At 48.4% G+C, this 18,155-nt stretch overlaps 1 protein-coding gene across 4 annotated transcripts in view; it reads right to left on the reverse strand.

The window, feature by feature from the left end:
• Positions 1–560: 560 nt before the first annotated feature.
• Positions 561–18,155, reverse strand: part of LOC140400016 (histone H2B-like) — a 79,146-nt gene continuing 61,551 nt past the window's right edge. For 2 of the 4 annotated variants that reach the window (XM_072489509.1, XM_072489508.1), the window contains exons 3-4: positions 9,317–9,401; positions 561–1,087 (exon numbers count right to left, since the gene is read on the reverse strand). In XM_072489509.1, the coding sequence (XP_072345610.1) occupies positions 629–1,015 (387 nt within the window). In that variant the 5' untranslated portion in view covers positions 1,016–1,087; positions 9,317–9,401 and the 3' untranslated portion in view covers positions 561–628. Of the gene's footprint in view, positions 1,088–1,143; positions 3,122–9,316; positions 9,402–18,155 lie in introns of those variants that run through there. The other 2 variants (XR_011937971.1, XR_011937970.1) reach the window with 2 other exon arrangements.

The following is an 18,155-nucleotide window of genomic DNA, read 5'->3' on the forward strand; positions in this document are numbered from 1 at the left end:
ATAAAAGGGGCATTTAATCCGAAACTGTCTCCACAGATTTTTACAATCTGGAGTCCAATCGAGTTTAATCTGGCTGCTGTTTAAAACGCTCTCAGCCGCAGACAGAATGTCTAATTCACAGCCAACTACAAACCTTATTTTAAAAATTCCATATTGTAGACTACTTCAGTGTTAAAAGTGGAGTGAGCAATTTGGAGCTCGTGTCAGTATTGAAATGGAATTTCACCACAACACTGGTGTGCTCTCAATAAACTGATCGATTATTGAGGAAGCCTGAAAGTGAAAGGGAGGTTTTTGGAAACCTGAACACAAATTGAAAGGGAGGTTTTGGAGTTCTATTGTCTCTCCAAATCTAGCGACAGGGACCGAATATGACCAAGTCAGAAACCAAAGGCACACAGGGACACCGAGCAGTCACTAAATGATGAGACTTATTTTCAAGGCACGAAGATCGACCGGGCGATAACTGGACATCACCCAGGATGTTATGTTCCAGTGAAACACTATTTGAACCGATTTGGCTATTCATAATCTAATAATAATTTAAAAACGATGGTTTGGCAGCTTTCCAGAAATTGTGGGTGGCTCTTAAAAGAGCCGTTGGGTTTTGATGAGTTTGAGAACAGTTTTACTTGGAGCTGGTGTACTTGGTCACCGCCTTTGTCCCTTCCGACACGGCGTGCTTGGCCAGTTCCCCGGGCAGCAGCAGGCGCACGGCGGTCTGGATCTCCCGGGAGCTGATGGTGTGGCGCTTGTTGTAATGGGCCAGGCGGGAAGCCTCACCCGCGATGCGCTCGAAAATATCGTTGACGAACGAGTTCATGATGCTCATGGCCTTGGAGGAGATGCCGGTGTCGGGGTGAACCTGCTTCATCACTTTGTAGATGTAGATGGAGTAACTCTCCTTCCTCGACCTTCGCCGCTTCTTGCCGCCCTTTACTGCCGGTTTCTTAATGACTTTCTTGGCTCCCTTCTTGGAAGCTGGTTTCGATGTTGGTTTCTTCTCGTCAGCCATCGTCAATTTTACCCAGAAATAAAGCAAACCCCTTCCGAGCGCTGATTAAATAGACAGAGCCTCACATCTATGCTAATGAGGAATGGGGAAAGGAATGATTGTGATTGGACATTGTAAGAATGAGGACAGCCAGTTATATTCTGTTTATTTGACTGGATAAAAAAACAGACCAATCAGAATTAGGATTTTGCACCAATCATAAACCTCAAATTACAATCATATTACAAACAGGAAATACATTTCAGAAAGAATGTCTCCAGTCCCAGTTTGTCAGTGTGTAAAGATCCACTGGGAAAAGTACCTGGCTGTCGGTGAGAGGGACCCTTCAGCACAGAGAGACTGTGGGATTCCTTCAGGAACTGTGAGTGCCTTGTAATATGTGAGTGTGTGGGATTTACTCACTCTCTGATACAGTGTGGGATATACACACTCTCTGATACACTGTGTGAGTGTGGGATTTACTCACTCTCTGATACAGTGTGAGTGTGGGATTTACTCACTCTCTGATACAGCGTGAGTGTGGGATTTACTCACTCTGATACAGTGTGTGAGTGTGGGATTTACTCACTCTCTGATACAGTGTGTGTGTGGGGGATTTACTCACTCTGATACAGTGTGTGAGAGTGGGATTTACGCACTCTCTGATACAGTGTGTGTGTGTGGGATTTACTCACTCTCTGATACAGTGTGTGAGTGTGGGATTTACTCACTCTCTGATACAGTGTGAGAGTGTGGGATTTACTCACTCTCTGATACAGTGTGTGTTGGATTTACTCACTCTCTGATACAGTGTGTGAGTGTGGGATTTATCACTCTCTGATACAGTGTGGGATTTACTCACTCTCTGATACACTGTGTGAGTGTGGGATTTACTCACTCTCTGATACAGTGTGTGTTGGATTTACTCACTCTCTGATACAGTGTGTGAGTGTGGGATTTACTCACTCTCTGATACAGTGTGTGTGTTGGATTTACTCACTCTCTGATACAGTGTGTGAGTGTGGGATTTACTCACTCTCTGATACAGTGTGGGATTTACTCACTCTCTGATACAGTGTGAGTATGGGATTTACTCACTGTCTGATATAATGTGTGAGTGTGGGATTTATTCACTCTGATACAGTGTGAGAGTGTGGGATTTACTCACTCTCTGATACAGTGTGCGAGTGTGGGATTTACTCACTCTCTGATACAGTGTGTGCGGGATTTACTCACTCTCTGATACAGTGTGTGTGTGGGATTTACTCACTCTCAGATACAGTGTGTGCGGGATTTACTCACACTCTGATACAGTGCGTGAGTGTGGGATTTACTCACTCTGATACAGTGTGAGAGTGTGGGATTTACTCACTCTCTGATACAGTGTGAGTGTGGGATTTACTCACTCTCTGATACAGTGTGTGTGTGTGGGATTTACTCACTCTCTGATACAGTGTGAGTGTGGGATTTACTCTCTCTCTGATACAGTGTGTGTGTGGGATTTACTCACTCTCTGATACAGTGTGAGTGTGGGATTTACTCACTCTCTGATACAGTGTGTGTGTGGGATTTACTCACTCTCTGATACAGTGTGAGTGTGAGTATTACTCTAGCTAAGGCCTAACCAATGTTTTATACAGTTCCAGCATAACCTTCCTTTTCTTAAACTCTGTGCCTCGGCGAATAGAGACAAGGATATCATAGGCCCGGGGTTTTCAAGCTCAGGGTCGTGACCTGTGGGTGGATCTCAGGAAGGTTTCAGGAGGGTGGTAGTTATCCAGATCGCGGAAGGAATGGCCAATGGTCACGACTAGTGTTTACAAATGCCAACCATGATGGACGTTTGAGATTGTCGGCCATTCCGCGCATGCGTCTCTTATCAAGTAGTGCGCAGGCCTGGAGCCCAGCAAGTTGGACTGGCTCCTCCTGATGTCAGTGCGTTTTCCCGGGCCAGTTTTGTTCAGCAAATTCTGGACTCCTCCCACCGGAGGCGGCGCCAGCGAGCAGGTCACACGCCCCGTACGCTGACATCACGTGTTCTGGGCGCGAGTGAGATTCCTCCATTTTGCAGCTGCCAGCAGTGCTGGTGTGAACTCCAGGGTCTCTGGGGAACAACCCATGAAGAAGCTGAAAACAGGAACAAAGCACCACAATGATGAGTATTTGAGGGGTGGGTTTATAAATTGAGCCACTGCAATCAGGAGTCACATTTCATGGGTGTTACATGTCGGGAATTACTGGCAAGTGAAAGTTTAAAACCCTCAAAATGTCAAAGACATTTGAAGAGTAAGCAGGGCAAGTTCCAGGACAAACCTCTGTATTTTTTTCAACGGATGCAGTGAGATATTAAATCATCAGCTGGAGTCATTATCAGAAATGTAACATTGAATAACAAAGCAAGTGAGATCGTGGGGACCAAGCAGGCTCACCTGTCACATTAAAGGAGAGTGGAAATGGTGGGTGTGTGTGAGAGAGAGTGGGTGTGTGTGAGAGAGAGTGGTTGTGTGTGAGAGAGGGTGTGTGTGTGTGAGAGAGAGTGGGTGTGTGTGAGAGAGAGTGGGTGGGTGTGAGAGAGAGTGGCTCTGTGAGAGAGAGAGTGGGTGTGTGTGTGAGAGAGAGAGAGTGGGTGTGTGTGAGAGAGAGTGGGTGTGTGCGAGAGAGAGTGGGTGTGTGTGAGAGAGTGGTTGTGTGTGAGAGAGAGTGTGTGTGTGTGAGAGAGAGTGTGTGTGTGAGAGAGAGTGGGTGTGTGTGAGAGAGAGTGGGTGTGTGTGAGAGAGAGTGGGTGTGTGTGAAAGAGAGTGGGTGTGTGTGAAAGAGAGTGGGTGTGTGAGAGAGAGTGGGTGTGTGTGAGAGAGAGTGGGTGTGTGTGAGAGAGAGTGGGTGTGTGCGAGAGAGAGTGGTTGTGTGTGAGAGAGTGGTTGTGTGTGAGAGAGAGTGTGTGTGTGTGTGAGAGAGAGTGGGTGTGTGTGAGAGAGAGTGGGTGTGTGTGAGAGAGAGTGGGTCTGTGTGAGATTGAGTGGGTCTGTGAGAGAGAGAGTGGGTGTCTGTGTGTGAGAGAGAGTGGGTGCGTGTGAAAGAGAATGGGTGTGTGAGAGAGAGAGAGAGTGGGTGTGTGAGAGAGAGTTGGTGTGTGAGAGTGTGGGTGCGTGTGAGAGAGTGTGGGTGCGTGTGAGAGAGAGTGGGTGCGTGTGAGAGAGAGTGGGTGCGTGTGAGAGAGAGTGGGTGCGTGTGAGAGAGAGTGGGTGCGTGTGAGAGAGAGTGGGTGTGTGTGAGAGAGAGTGGGTGTGTGTGAGAGAGAGTGGGTGTGTGTGAGAGAGTGTGTGTGTGTGTGTGAGAGAGTGTGTGTGTGTGTGTGAGAGAGTGTGTGTGTGTGAGAGAGAGTGGGTGTGTGTGAGAGAGAGTGGGTGTGTGTGAGAGAGAGTGGGTGTGTGAGAGAGAGAGTGGGTGTGTGAGAGAGAGAGTGGGTGCGTGTGAGAGAGTGGGTGCGTGTGAGAGAGAGTGGGTGCGTGTGAGAGAGAGTGGGTGCATGTGAGAGAGTGTGTGTGTTTGTGAGAGAGAGTCGGTGTGTATGAGAGAGTGGGTGTGTGTGAGAGAGAGAGGGTGTGTGAGAGAGAGTGGGTGGATGTGTGTGTGAGTGAGAGAGTTGGTGTGTGAGAGAGAGAGAGAGTGGATGTGTGTGTGAGTGTGTTTGTGAGAGAGTGGGTGTGTGTGAGAGTGCGTTTGTGAGAGAGAGAGTGGGTGTGTGAGAGAGTGCGTGTGTGAGCGAGTGAGCCTCTGTATTTTACATTGTCACTCTTTGATATGTAACACATATTTTACTCTTGCTGCTCTGTTACTGGGGTGTGTGTGTGAGAGAGAGAGAGTGTGTTTTACCATCACGGTCTCTGTGATATATGATGCATATTTTACTGTGTACTGCTCAGTTACTGTTGTGTCAAAGAGTGTGTGAATATCAAAGTTTGTGAATATGTGAGTGTGTGTGAGGAAGTGTGTGCGAGGGAATGTGTCACTATGTCTGCAAGAGTGTACGAGTGTGAGAAATAGTCTGCGTGAGTGTGTGTGTGTTTTACCTTCATTGTCTCTGTGATATTTCACACATATTTTACTGCTCAGTTACTGGTGTGCGAGTGTGTTTATCCTCACTGTCTGGCTATCATATATAATATATTTTACTGCTTACTGCTCAGTTACTTAAGTGTGAGAGTGGCGAGAGTGTGTTTTACCCTCACTGTCCCTCTGCGATATATAACACATTTTGAACTGCTTACTGCTCAGTGACTGGTGTGTCCATGTGTGAGGCAGTCTGAGAGAGAGGGACTAGGAGTGTGAGAGAGTGAGTGTGTGTGAGAGTTAGTGTTTGCCAGAGAAATAGTGAGTGTGTGTCACACTGTCTCTCATTGTCCCTCTGTGAAAGATAAAGCATAATTTACCACTCAGTTACTGGTGTGTGTGTGTGAATGAGAGAGTGTATGAGTGTGTGTGAGAGAGAATGTGTGAGAGAGAGTGAAATACGAGTTATATAGCACAGAGACAGTGAGGTTAAACACACTCACACTCTCTCTCACACGCCAGTAACTGAGCAATAAGCAGTAGAATATTCAATATATATCACAGAGAGACAGTGGTTACTATCACAGAGGTTACTACACACACTCATAGGTCGATTGTCCCGAAAGACGAGCTGTTAGGTAATTTGGACATTCTGAATTCTCCCTCCCTGTACATAAACAGGCGCCAGAATGTGGCGACTGGGGGCTTTTCACAGAAACTTCATTGCAGTGTTAATGTAAGCCTACTTGTGACAATAAAGATTATTATAAGATAGAGTCATATCTGTGTGTATGTGTTAACCTCACTGTCTCTCTGTGATATATAATGAATATTTTACTGCTTACTGCTGTGTGGGTGTGTGAGTGAGACAGTGTGTTTGGGAGTGTGTTTGTGAGTGAGACAGTGTGTTTGGGAGTGTGTGTGTGAGTGAGACAGTGTGTTTGGGAGTGTGTGTGTGAGTGAGACAGTGTGTTTGGGAGTGTGTGTGTGAGTGAGACAGTGTGTTTGGGAGTGTGTGTGTGAGTGAGACAGTGTGTTTGGGAGTGTGTGTGTGAGTGAGACAGTGTGTTTGGGAGTGTGTGTGTGAGTGAGACAGTGTGTTTGGGAGTGTGTGTGTGAGTGAGACAGTGTGTTTGGGAGTGTGTGTGTGAGTGAGTCAGTGTGTTTGGGAGTGTGTGTGTGAGTGAGACAGTGTGTTTGGGAGTGAGACAGTGTGTGTGTGAGTGAGACAGTGTGTTTGGGAGTGTGTTTGTGAGTGAGACAGTGTGTTTGGGAGTGTGTGTGTGAGTGAGACAGTGTGTGTGTGAGTGAGACAGTGTGTTTGGGAGTGTGTGTGTGAGTGAGACAGTGTGTTTGGGAGTGTGTTTGTGAGTGAGACAGTGTGTTTGGGAGTGTGTGTGGGAGTGAGCCAGTGTGTTTGGGAGTGTGTGTGTGAGTGAGACAGTGTGTTTGGGAGTGTGTGTGTGAGTGAGACAGTGTGTTTGGGAGTGTGTGTGTGAGTGAGACAGTGTGTTTGGGAGTGTGTGTGTGAGTGAGACAGTGTGTTTGGGAGTGTGTTTGTGAGTGAGACAGTGTGTTTGGGAGTGTGTTTGTGAGTGAGACAGTGTGTTTGGGAGTGTGTTTGGGAGTGAGACAGTGTTTTTGGGGTGAGACAGTGTGTTTGGGAGTGTGTGTGTGAGTGAGACAGTGTGTGTGTGAGTGAGACAGTGTGTGTATGAGTGAGACAGTGTGTTTGGGAGTGTGTTTGGGAGTGTGTGTGTGAGTGAGACAGTGTTTGGGAGTGTGTGTGTGAGTGAGACAGTGTTTGGGAGTGTGTGTGTTAGTGAGACAGTGTGTTTGGGAGTGTGTGTGTGAGTGAGACAGTGTGTTTGGGAGTGTGTGTGGGAGTGAGCCAGTGTGTTTGGGAGTGTGTGTGTGAGTGAGACAGTGTGTTTGGGAGTGTGTGTGTGTGTGAGACAGTGTGTTTGTGAGTGTGTGTGTGAGTGAGACAGTGTGTTTGTGAGTGTGTGTGTGAGTGAGACCGTGTGTTTGGGAGTGTGTGTGTGAGTGAGACAGTGTGTTTGGGAGTGTGTGTGTGAGTGAGACAGTGTTTGGGAGTGTGTGTGTTAGTGAGACAGTGTGTTTGGGAGTGTGTGTGTGAGTGAGACAGTGTGTTTGGGAGTGTGTGTGTGAGTGAGACAGTGTGTTTGGGAGTGTGTGTGGGAGTGAGCCAGTGTGTTTGGGAGTGTGTGTGTGAGTGAGACAGTGTGTTTGGGAGTGTGTGTGTGAGTGAGACAGTGTGTTTGTGAGTGTGTGTGTGAATTAGACCGTGTGTTTGGGAGTGTGTGTGTGAGTGAGACAGTGTGTTTGGGAGTGTGTTTGTGAGTGAGACAGTGTTTGGGAGTGTGTGTGTGAGTGAGGCAGTGTGTTTGGGAGTGTGTGTGTGAGTGAGACAGTGTGTTTGGGAGTGTGTTTGTGAGTGAGACAGTGTGTTTGTGAGTGAGACAGTGTGTTTGGGAGTGTGTGTGGGAGTGAGCCAGTGTGTTTGGGAGTGTGTTTGTGAGTGAGACAGTGTTTGGGAGTGTGTGTGTGAGTGAGACAGTGTGTTTGGGAGTGTGTGTGTGAGTGAGACAGTGTGTTTGTGAGTGTGTGTGTGAGTGAGACCGTGTGTTTAGGAGTGTGTGTGTGAGTGAGACAGTGTGTTTGGGAGTGTGTTTGTGAGTGAGACAGTGTGTGTATGAGTGAGACAGTGTGTTTGGGAGTGTGTGTGTGAGTGAGACAGTGTGTTTGGGAGTGTGTGTGTGAGTGAGACAGTGTGTTTGGGAGTGTGTTTGGGAGTGAGACAATGTGTTTGGCAGTGTGTGTGTGGGTGAGACAGTGTGTTTGGGAGTGTGTTTGTGAGTGAGACAGTGTGTTTGGGAGTGTGTGTGTGAGTGAGACAGTGTGTTTGGGAGTGTGTGTGTGAGTGAGACAGTGTGTTTGGGAGTGTGTGTGTGAGTGAGACAGTGTGTTTGGGAGTGTGTGTGTGAGTGAGACAGTGTGTTTGGGAGTGTGTGTGTGAGTGAGACAGTGTGTTTGGGAGTGTGTGTGTGAGTGAGACAGTGTGTTTGGGAGTGTGTGTGTGAGTGAGACAGTGTGTTTGGGAGTGTGTGTGTGAGTGAGGCAGTGTGTTTGGGAGTGTGTATGTGAGTGAGACAGTGTGTTTGGGAGTGTGTGTGTGAGTGAGACAGTGTTTGGGAGTGTGTGTGTGAGTATATGAGTGAGTGTGTGTGTGTTTATTGTCGCTGTCTCTCTGTGATGTATAACAGCTTTTACTGCTTACTGCTCAGGTACTGGTGAGTGAGAGTGTGTCAGTGAGAGAATGTGAGTTTTACCCTCACGATGTATCTGTGATATATAACACATAATTTACTCTCACAGGTGTGTGTGTGTTTTACCCTCACTATGTATCTGTGATATATAACACATATTTTACTCTTACAGGTGTGTGTGAGTTTTGCCCTCACTATGTATTTGTGATATATAACACATAATTTACTCTTACTGGTGTGTGTGTGTTTTACCCTCACTATGTATCTGTTATATATAACACATATTTTACTCTTACAGGTGTGTGTGTGTTTTACCCTCACTATGTATCTGTGATATATAACACATATTTTACTCTTACAGGTGTGTGTGTGTTTTACCCTCACTATGTATCTGTGATATATAACTCATATTTTACTCTTACAGGTGTGTGTGTGATTTACCCGCACTATGTATCTGTGATATATAACACATATTTTACTCGTACAGGTCTGTGTGTGTGTTTTACCCTCACTATGTATCTGTGATATATAACACATATTTTACTCTTACAGGTGTGTGTGTGTTTTACCCTTACTATGTATCTGTCATATATAACACATATTTTCCTCTTACAGGTGTGTGTGTGAGTTTTACCCTCACTATGTATTTGTGATATATAACACATAATTTACACTTACAGGTGTTTGTGAGTTTTACCCTCACTATGTATCTGTGATATATAAAACTTATTTAACTGCTTACTGCTCAGTGACTGGTATGTGTGTGAGTGAGAGTGACTGAGTGTGTGTGAGAGAGAGTCTGTGAGTGTGTGTGAGAGGGAACATCTGTGTGTGAGAGAGAGTGTAAGTGTGTGTGACAGTCGTGCGAGTGTGTTTATCTGGGACTTGAGGTCAATGTGAGTCTGACTGCTTCTTTTCTCTGTGACGGTGGAGATGATGTTGTGTCTGTGTCTCTGCAATGTTGGATTAATATTGTACTTACAGTCAGTTAGAAGGAGACGGCGGCACATACATTTTGCTGAGGAATCATCATCTTGTTTTTGGAACTCATCTCTTCATCTGTTGAACTAGGGGGAAGAAAGCATATCTCTTGTAAATCAGAGTCAAATGAGGCCAATGATAAATCAATCTATTCTTTCAACTGATAATCACAGAATTTACAGTGCAGAAGGAGGCCATTTGGTCCATCGGGTCCATCTTTGTAAAGAGCATCTCACGCCTCCACCCTAACCCAGAAATCCATGCCTCCACCCTAACCCAGTAACCCATGCCTCCACCCTAACCCAGTAACCCCACCTAACCTTTTTGGACACTAAGTGCAATTTATTCGGGCCAATCCACCTAACCTGCACATCTTAGGACTGTGGGAGGAAACCGGAGCACCCGGAGGAAACCCACGCAGATACGGGGAGAGCGTGCAGACTCCGCAGATAGCAACACAAGCCTGGAAATTGAACCTGGTACCATAGAGCAGCGAAGCAGCCGTGCTAACCACTATGCTACCTTGCTGCCCCCAATCAGTAAAAGAAAGAAAATACTCTCCAAATCCTAACCCAGAATCAGACAAATAAGCCAGGCCCAGAAAGAGCTCTCCCTTCCCCCTGCTCACTCCAAGTCCCGGAACAAGATCGTGCTCCGCTAAGCCTCTTGCAAACAGCCCCCGATTCTCCCTGAACTCCCCCCGAGTCAGTAATGATCTCTGAGCCTCTTTGCTCACACTCCCAAATGGAGGTGCTGCTGCAATGAGAACGCTGTTTCCTCACTGACCTGGGCCCTGACATTGACATTTCACTCAGTTTCAACAAAGCGATTCCACTCACTGACCAAATGGAGTGTGTGGGGGAGGGGCTGCGCATGCGCTCCCAATCTCAGAATGATGTGGAGATGCCGGCGTTGGACTGGGGTGAGCACAGTAAGAAGTCTGACAACACCAGGTTAAAGTCCAACAGGTTTGTTTCGATGTCACTAGCTTTCAGAGCACTGCTCCTTCTTCAGGTGAATGAAGAGGTATGTTCCAGAAATATATATAGAGACAGATTCAAAGATGCCAGACAATGCTTCGAATGTGACCATTAGCAGGTGATTAAATCTTAACAGATCCAGAGATGGGGTAACCCCAGGTTAAGGAGGTGTGAATTGTCTCAAACCAGGACAGTTGGTAGGATTTCGCAGGCCAGATGTTTGGGGATGCATGTAATGCGACATGAATCCCAGGTATTACATTCATCCCCCACCACCTGGCCTGCAAAATCCTACCAACACTCCTGGCTTGACACAATTCACACCTCCTTAACCTGGGGTTACCCCATCTCTGGATCTGTAAAGATTTAATCACCTGCTAATGCTCGTGTTCGAAGCATTGTCTGGCATCTTTGAATCTGTCTATATATATGTTTCTGGAACATACCTCTTCATTCACCTGAGGAAGGAGCAGCGCTCCGAAAGCTAGTGACATCGAAACAAACCTGTTGGACTTTAACCTGGTGTTGTAAGACTTCGTACTGTGCTCACCCCAGTCCAACGCCGGCATCTCCACATCGCGACTAGCAGGGGCGGGGTTACACCGGGCATGCGCACATCCCCGCAGCAATCCCGCATTGAGAATCAATGGGAACATTCCCCATTTCATAGTCATCACATGTGGAGCAAAACCTCCGATAGAGCCCTTGTTGGGGGACTGTGTGTGTGGCTGCAAATGGCCCTGCGCCCTCGGGCTCAACCAATCACCTTTTGTAGCTGTGTGCTTGTCCCAATGAGAGATTCAATTTGCAGTCATTGCCTGCAGCTTGTTTGTTATTACACTGTCACTCAGCCCCTCAAACTCACACTTTCTGCAAACTATCTTTCCACTGATTTACTTCATTTTCCACTGAACCATAGAATTACCACAGTGCAGAAGGAGGCAATCTGGCCCATCGAGTCTGCACCGACACTCAGAAAGAGCAGCCCACCTAGGACCACTCCCCACCCAACCACCATAAATCTGTATCCCTACGTAATCTACACACCCTTGGATACAAAGCGGTAATTCAGCATCGCCAATCCATATAACCTGCACAACTTTGGCTTGTGGGAGAAAAACAGAGCACCCGGAGGAAATCTACACAGACACAGGCAGAATATGCAAACTCCACACAGACAGTCACCCAACGCTGGAATTGAACCAGGATCCCTGGCACAGTGAGGCAGCAGTGAAACCAATGTTCCCCTTCCAAATGTATTCACTCCCCTGGTTCACTCGCTCTCCAGGTTCACTCACTCTCCTGGTTCACTCACTCCCCCGGTACACTCACTCCCCCGGTTCACTCACTCCCCCGGTTCACTCACTCCCCCGGTTCACTCACTCCCCCGGTTCACTCACTCCCCCGGTTCAATCACTCCCCCGGTTCACTCACTCCCCCGGTTCACTCACTCCCCCGGTTCACTCACTCCCCCGGTTCACTCACTCCCCCGGTTCACTCACGGCCCTGGTTCACTCACTCTCCTGGTTCACTCACCCTCCTGGTTCACACACCCCCCTGGTTCACTCACCCCCCTGGTTCACTCACCCCCCTGGTTCACTCACCCCCCTGGTTCACTCACCCCCCTGGTTCACTCACCCCCCTGGTTCACTCACTCCCCCGGTTCACTCACTCCCCCGGTTCACTCACCCCCCTGGTTCACTCACTCCCCCGGTTCACTCACTCCCCCGGTTCACTCACTCCCCTGGTTCACTCACTCCCCCGGTTCACTCACTCCCCCGGTTCACTCACTCCCCCGGTTCACTCACTCCCCCGGTTCACTCACTCCCCTGGTTCACTCACCCTCCTGGTTCACTCACCCCCCTGGTTCACTCACCCCCCTGGTTCACTCACTCCCCTGGTTCACTCACTCCCCTGGTTCACTCACTGCCCTGGTTCACTCACCCTCCTGGTTCACTCACCCCCCTGGTTCACTCACCCCCCCTGGTTCACTCACTCCCCTGGTTCACTCACTGCCCTGGTTCACTCACCCCCCTGGTTCACTCACCCCCCTGGTTCACTCACTCCCCTGGTTCACTCACTCCCCTGGTTCATTCACTCCCCTGGTTCACTCACCCTCCTGGTTCACTCACCCACCTGGTTCACTCACCCCCCTGGTTCACTCACTCCCCTAGTTCACTCACTCCCCTGATTCACTCTCTCTCCTGGTTCACTCACTCCCCTGGTTCACTCACTCTCCTGGTTCACTCACTCTCCTGGTTCACACACTCTCCCGGTTCACTCACTCTCCTGGTTCACTCACTCTCCTGGTTCACTCACTCTCCTGGTTCACTCACTCTCCTGGTTCACTCACTCTCCTGGTTCACTCACGCCCCTGGTTCACTCACTCCCCTGGTTCACTCACTCCCCTGGTTCACGCACTCTCCGGGTTCACTCACTCCCCTGGTTCACTCACTCTCCTGGTTCACTCACTCTCCTGCTTCACACACTTTCCTGGTTCACTCACTCTCCTGCTGCACTCACTCCCCTGGTTTACTCACTCCCCTGGTTTACTCACTCCCCTGGTTTACTCACTCCCCTGGTTTACTCACTCCCCTGGTCCACTCACTCTCCTGGTCCACTCACTCTCCTGGTTCACTCACTGTCCTGGTTCACTCACTCTCCTGGTTCACTCACTCTCCTGGTTCACTCACTCCCCTGTTTCACTCACACCCCTGTTTCACTCACTCTCCTGGTTTACTCACTCCCCTGGTTTACTCACTCCCCTGGTTTACTCACTCCTCTGGTTTACTCACTCTCCTGGTTCACTCACTCCCCTGGTTCACTCACTCCCCTGGTTCACTCACTCTCCTGGTTCACTCACTCTCCTGGTTCACTCACTCCCCTGGTTTACTCACTCTCCTGGTCCACTCACTCCCCTGGTTCTCTCACTCCCCTGGTCCACTCACTCTCCTGGTCCACTCACTCTCCTGGTTCACTCACTCCCCTGGTTCTCTCACTCCCCTGGTTCTCTCACTCTCCTGGTTCACTCACTCACCTGGTTCACTCACTCTCCTGGTTCACTCACTCCCCTGGTTCAATCACTCTCCTGGTTCACTCACTCTCCTGGTTCACTCACTTCCCTGGTTCACTCACTCTCCTGGTTCACTCACTCTCCTGGTTCACTCACTCTCCTGGTTCACTCACTCTCCTGGTTCACTCACTCCCCTGGTTCACTCACTCCCCTGGTTTACTCACTGCCCTGTTTTACTCACTCTCCTGATTCACTCACTCTCCTGGTTAACTCACTCCTCTGGATAATTCACTCTCCTGGTTCACTCACTCTCCTGGTTTACTCGCTCCCCTGGTTTACTCACTCCCCTGGTTTACTCACTCTCCTGGTTCACTCACTCTCCTGGTTCACTCACTCCTCTGGATAATTCACTCTCCTGGTTCACTCACTCTCCTGGTTCACTCACTCCCCTGGTTTACTCACTCCCCTGGTTTACTCACTCCCCTGGTTTACTCACTCTCCTGGTTCACTTACTCCCCTGTTTTACTCACTCCCCTGTTTTACTCACTCCCCTGGTTCACTCACTCTCCTGGTTTACTCACTCCCCTGGTTTACTCACTCTCCTGGTTCACTCACTCCCCTGTTTTACTCACTCCCCTGTTTTACTCACTCCCCTGTTTTACTCGCTCCCCTGGTTCACTCACTCTCCTGGTTTACTCGCTCCCCTGGTTCACTCACTCTCCTGGTTTACTCACTCCCCTGGTTTACTCACTCCCCTGGTTTACTCACTCCCCTGGTCCACTCACTCTCCTGGTCCACTCACTCTCCTGGTTCACTCACTGCCCTGGTTCACTCACCCCCCTGGTTCACTCACCCCCCTGGTTCACTCACTCCCCTGGTTCACTCACTCCCCTGGTTCATTCACTCCCCTGGTTCACTCACCCTCCTGGTTCACTCACCCGCCTGGTTCACTCACCCCCCTGGTTCACTCACTCCCCTAGTTCACTCACTCCCCTGATTCACTCTCTCTCCTGGTTCACTCACTCCCCTGGTTCACTCACTCTCCTGGTTCACTCACTCTCCTGGTTCACACACTCTCCCGGTTCACTCACTCTCCTGGTTCACTCACTCTCCTGGTTCACTCACTCTCCTGGTTCACTCACTCTCCTGGTTCACTCACGCCCCTGGTTCACTCACTCCCCTGGTTCACTCACTCCCCTGGTTCACGCACTCTCCGGGTTCACTCACTCCCCTGGTTCACTCACTCTCCTGGTTCACTCACTCTCCTGCTTCACACACTTTCCTGGTTCACTCACTCTCCTGCTGCACTCACTCCCCTGGTTTACTCACTCCCCTGGTTTACTCACTCCCCTGGTTTACTCACTCCCCTGGTTTACTCACTCCCCTGGTCCACTCACTCTCCTGGTCCACTCACTCTCCTGGTTCACTCACTGTCCTGGTTCACTCACTCTCCTGGTTCACTCACTCCCCTGTTTCACTCACACCCCTGTTTCACTCACTCTCCTGGTTTACTCACTCCCCTGGTTTACTCACTCCCCTGGTTTACTCACTCCTCTGGTTTACTCACTCTCCTGGTTCACTCACTCCCCTGGTTCACTCACTCCCCTGGTTCACTCACTCTCCTGGTTCACTCACTCTCCTGGTTCACTCACTCCCCTGGTTTACTCACTCTCCTGGTCCACTCACTCCCCTGGTTCTCTCACTCCCCTGGTCCACTCACTCTCCTGGTCCACTCACTCTCCTGGTTCACTCACTCCCCTGGTTCTCTCACTCCCCTGGTTCTCTCACTCTCCTGGTTCACTCACTCACCTGGTTCACTCACTCTCCTGGTTCACTCACTCCCCTGGTTCACTCACTCCCCTGGTTCAATCACTCTCCTGGTTCACTCACTCTCCTGGTTCACTCACTTCCCTGGTTCACTCACTCTCCTGGTTCACTCACTCTCCTGGTTCACTCACTCTCCTGGTTCACTCACTCTCCTGGTTCACTCACTCCCCTGGTTCACTCACTCCCCTGGTTTACTCACTGCCCTGTTTTACTCACTCTCCTGATTCACTCACTCTCCTGGTTAACTCACTCCTCTGGATAATTCACTCTCCTGGTTCACTCACTCTCCTGGTTTACTCGCTCCCCTGGTTTACTCACTCCCCTGGTTTACTCACTCTCCTGGTTCACTCACTCTCCTGGTTCACTCACTCCTCTGGATAATTCACTCTCCTGGTTCACTCACTCTCCTGGTTCACTCACTCCCCTGGTTTACTCACTCCCCTGGTTTACTCACTCTCCTGGTTCACTTACTCCCCTGTTTTACTCACTCCCCTGTTTTACTCACTCCCCTGGTTCACTCACTCTCCTGGTTTACTCACTCCCCTGGTTCACTCACTCCCCTGTTTTACTCACTCCCCTGTTTTACTCACTCCCCTGTTTTACTCGCTCCCCTGGTTCACTCACTCTCCTGGTTTACTCGCTCCCCTGGTTCACTCACTCTCCTGGTTTACTCACTCCCCTGGTTCACTCACTCTCCTGGTTTACTCACTCCCCTGTTTTACTCACTCTCCTGGTTTACTCACCTTCCTGGTTCACGGCAGTTTTCCCAAGCACCATCTTTTACACACTCGCCCGATTTATACGCAGCCTCGAATTGCACATTAATTGGTTACACCCCCCTCCCCCGGTTTGCACACTGCCCTGTTTACACACTGCCCTGTTTACACACTCCCCTGTATTACACACTCCCCTGATTTACGCACTGCCCTAATTACACATTCCCCTGGTTTCCACACTCTTGTGGTTTAACTCTCCTCTGGTTTCACACACTCGTCTGATTTAAACAATCCACTGGCTTTACACCCCCCCTGATTTACACACACCCTGATTTACACCCCCCCCCCCTGGTTTACACACTCTCCTGATTTACACACTCTATGGGTTTGGATACAGCGAAGATTTTACACACACCCTGGTTTACACACTCCCCTGGTTTGCCGCTCCCCTGATTTCACACACTCAACTGGTTTAAACCATCCACTGGTTTTGCACACTTCTTGCTTTACACAGTGTATACTCCATTGGATCCATACACTCCCCTGTGTGCGTACACTTCCCTGGCTGACACACTACCTGCTTTATCTACTCATTTGTTATGTGTGGCTTTCCACACTCACCTTGTTTTGCACATTCACCTACTTTTGTGCACAGGTTTACACACTATTTGATATGCCCACACTCCTGGTTTACACTCACACTAATTTTACACACTCCTGGATTTAAACGCCACTGATTTATACATGCCCACATTGTGTTTTCCTTCTTTGTCACAATCCACTCAAACACACCCCTGATTTTACAGCCTCCAGGTTTACAGACATCGATATTGCACAATCACCTCATTTTCCACACTCCCCTCATTAACACACTTACACCCCTGGCTTTACACTCTCCTCTGGTTGTACCAAATTCCCAGCTTTACACATTCCCAGTTTACATAATTCCATTATATTATGATAGTTTTGATTGAATTCCACTCTTTCCGTTAGAAAATGAAGCACATCTGACTCAATATTTCAATACCAAATGTATCAAGGTATCTCCTTGTGTTGGTGTGGGACATATTGTACTGGGGGGAAACATTAAAAGCTTCCTTATTGAGCTCCCATGCTCAACACAATCTCTGAACAAATCTAATACTCTTGTCAAAGAATTCAGCTCCAGTTGTAAACTTCTCCAGTCTCCACTTGAATAACTGACATCCTGTTCTGAGCAGCTTACTGCACTTTCTCTGCAACAGGCACCATGACATATTGTCAAAGCTGGATTTTAAAATTCTTATTCAGTTTGTCTAATATAGAAGTCTGCATGTTTACCAATCATACTTCTTATAATGTGTGTCATTGCTTAGGTCTCTTCTTGAAGCATGAGATGTCTGAAGCTACCTTTTTCATTCTGCTGAAGTTATGAATGTTCTTATCTGTAACATCTGGGCTACATCAATGACATTAGTATGAACTTCATCAAGCACCGAGAGTGTCTATGGCACAGTGATGGAGCTGGATTGTGCTGGGGGTTTTTGATTAATAGAAAACTGATTTGCTTTTGTGTCAGGTTGAGAATATATTTAATGTTTATGAATCCAGTTCACAAATTTTAAGAAGTTTTCATGATAAATAATTGAGCATGAATGTTAAGTTCCAAACGAGATGAAAACGGTTGTCCATTATCTTTCATCAGCCTCTGTGTCCATGTTCCATGTGTTCCGGATCTTCGCTTTACTTTATTTCCCTTCAGATTAAACATACACGCATCGATTAGGAGCTGCAGACTTATGCACTCTCTATCTCTCTGTGTCTCTCTCTCTTTGTCTCCCTGTGTGTCTCTCTCTCTGTCCCTCTCTCTGTCTCTCCCTCTGTCTCTCTCTCTCTGTCTCTCACTCTGTCTCTCTCTCCTTCCCTTTCTGTCTCTGTCTAAGTGTCTCAATGTCTCTCTCCTTCAATATGATTATCTCACTCCCTCTCTTCCGCTCTACATCTCTGTGTTATGTGCCACTCGTTCCATTGTTCTCTCTCTCTCTGTTTCTCTCTAGTTTCCTTTATGTGTCTCTGTCCTCAATATCTGTCTGCTTCAATATGAGTATCTCACTCCCTCTCTCCCGCTCCACATTGCTGCGTTACTATGTCGCTCGCTCTATTTTTCTCTGTCTCTCATTTTCAATCTGTCATTCGGTGTGTTGTGGACACAGTGATAACACGTGTAACACTGGCCCTCACTGTCAATACTGGACACAGTGATAACACGTGTAACACTGACCCTCACTGTGAACACTGGACATGGTGATAACACATGTAACACTG

The sequence above is a fragment of the Scyliorhinus torazame genome, chromosome 24 (assembly GCF_047496885.1).
Source record: "Scyliorhinus torazame isolate Kashiwa2021f chromosome 24, sScyTor2.1, whole genome shotgun sequence".
Lineage (NCBI taxonomy): Eukaryota > Metazoa > Chordata > Chondrichthyes > Carcharhiniformes > Scyliorhinidae > Scyliorhinus > Scyliorhinus torazame.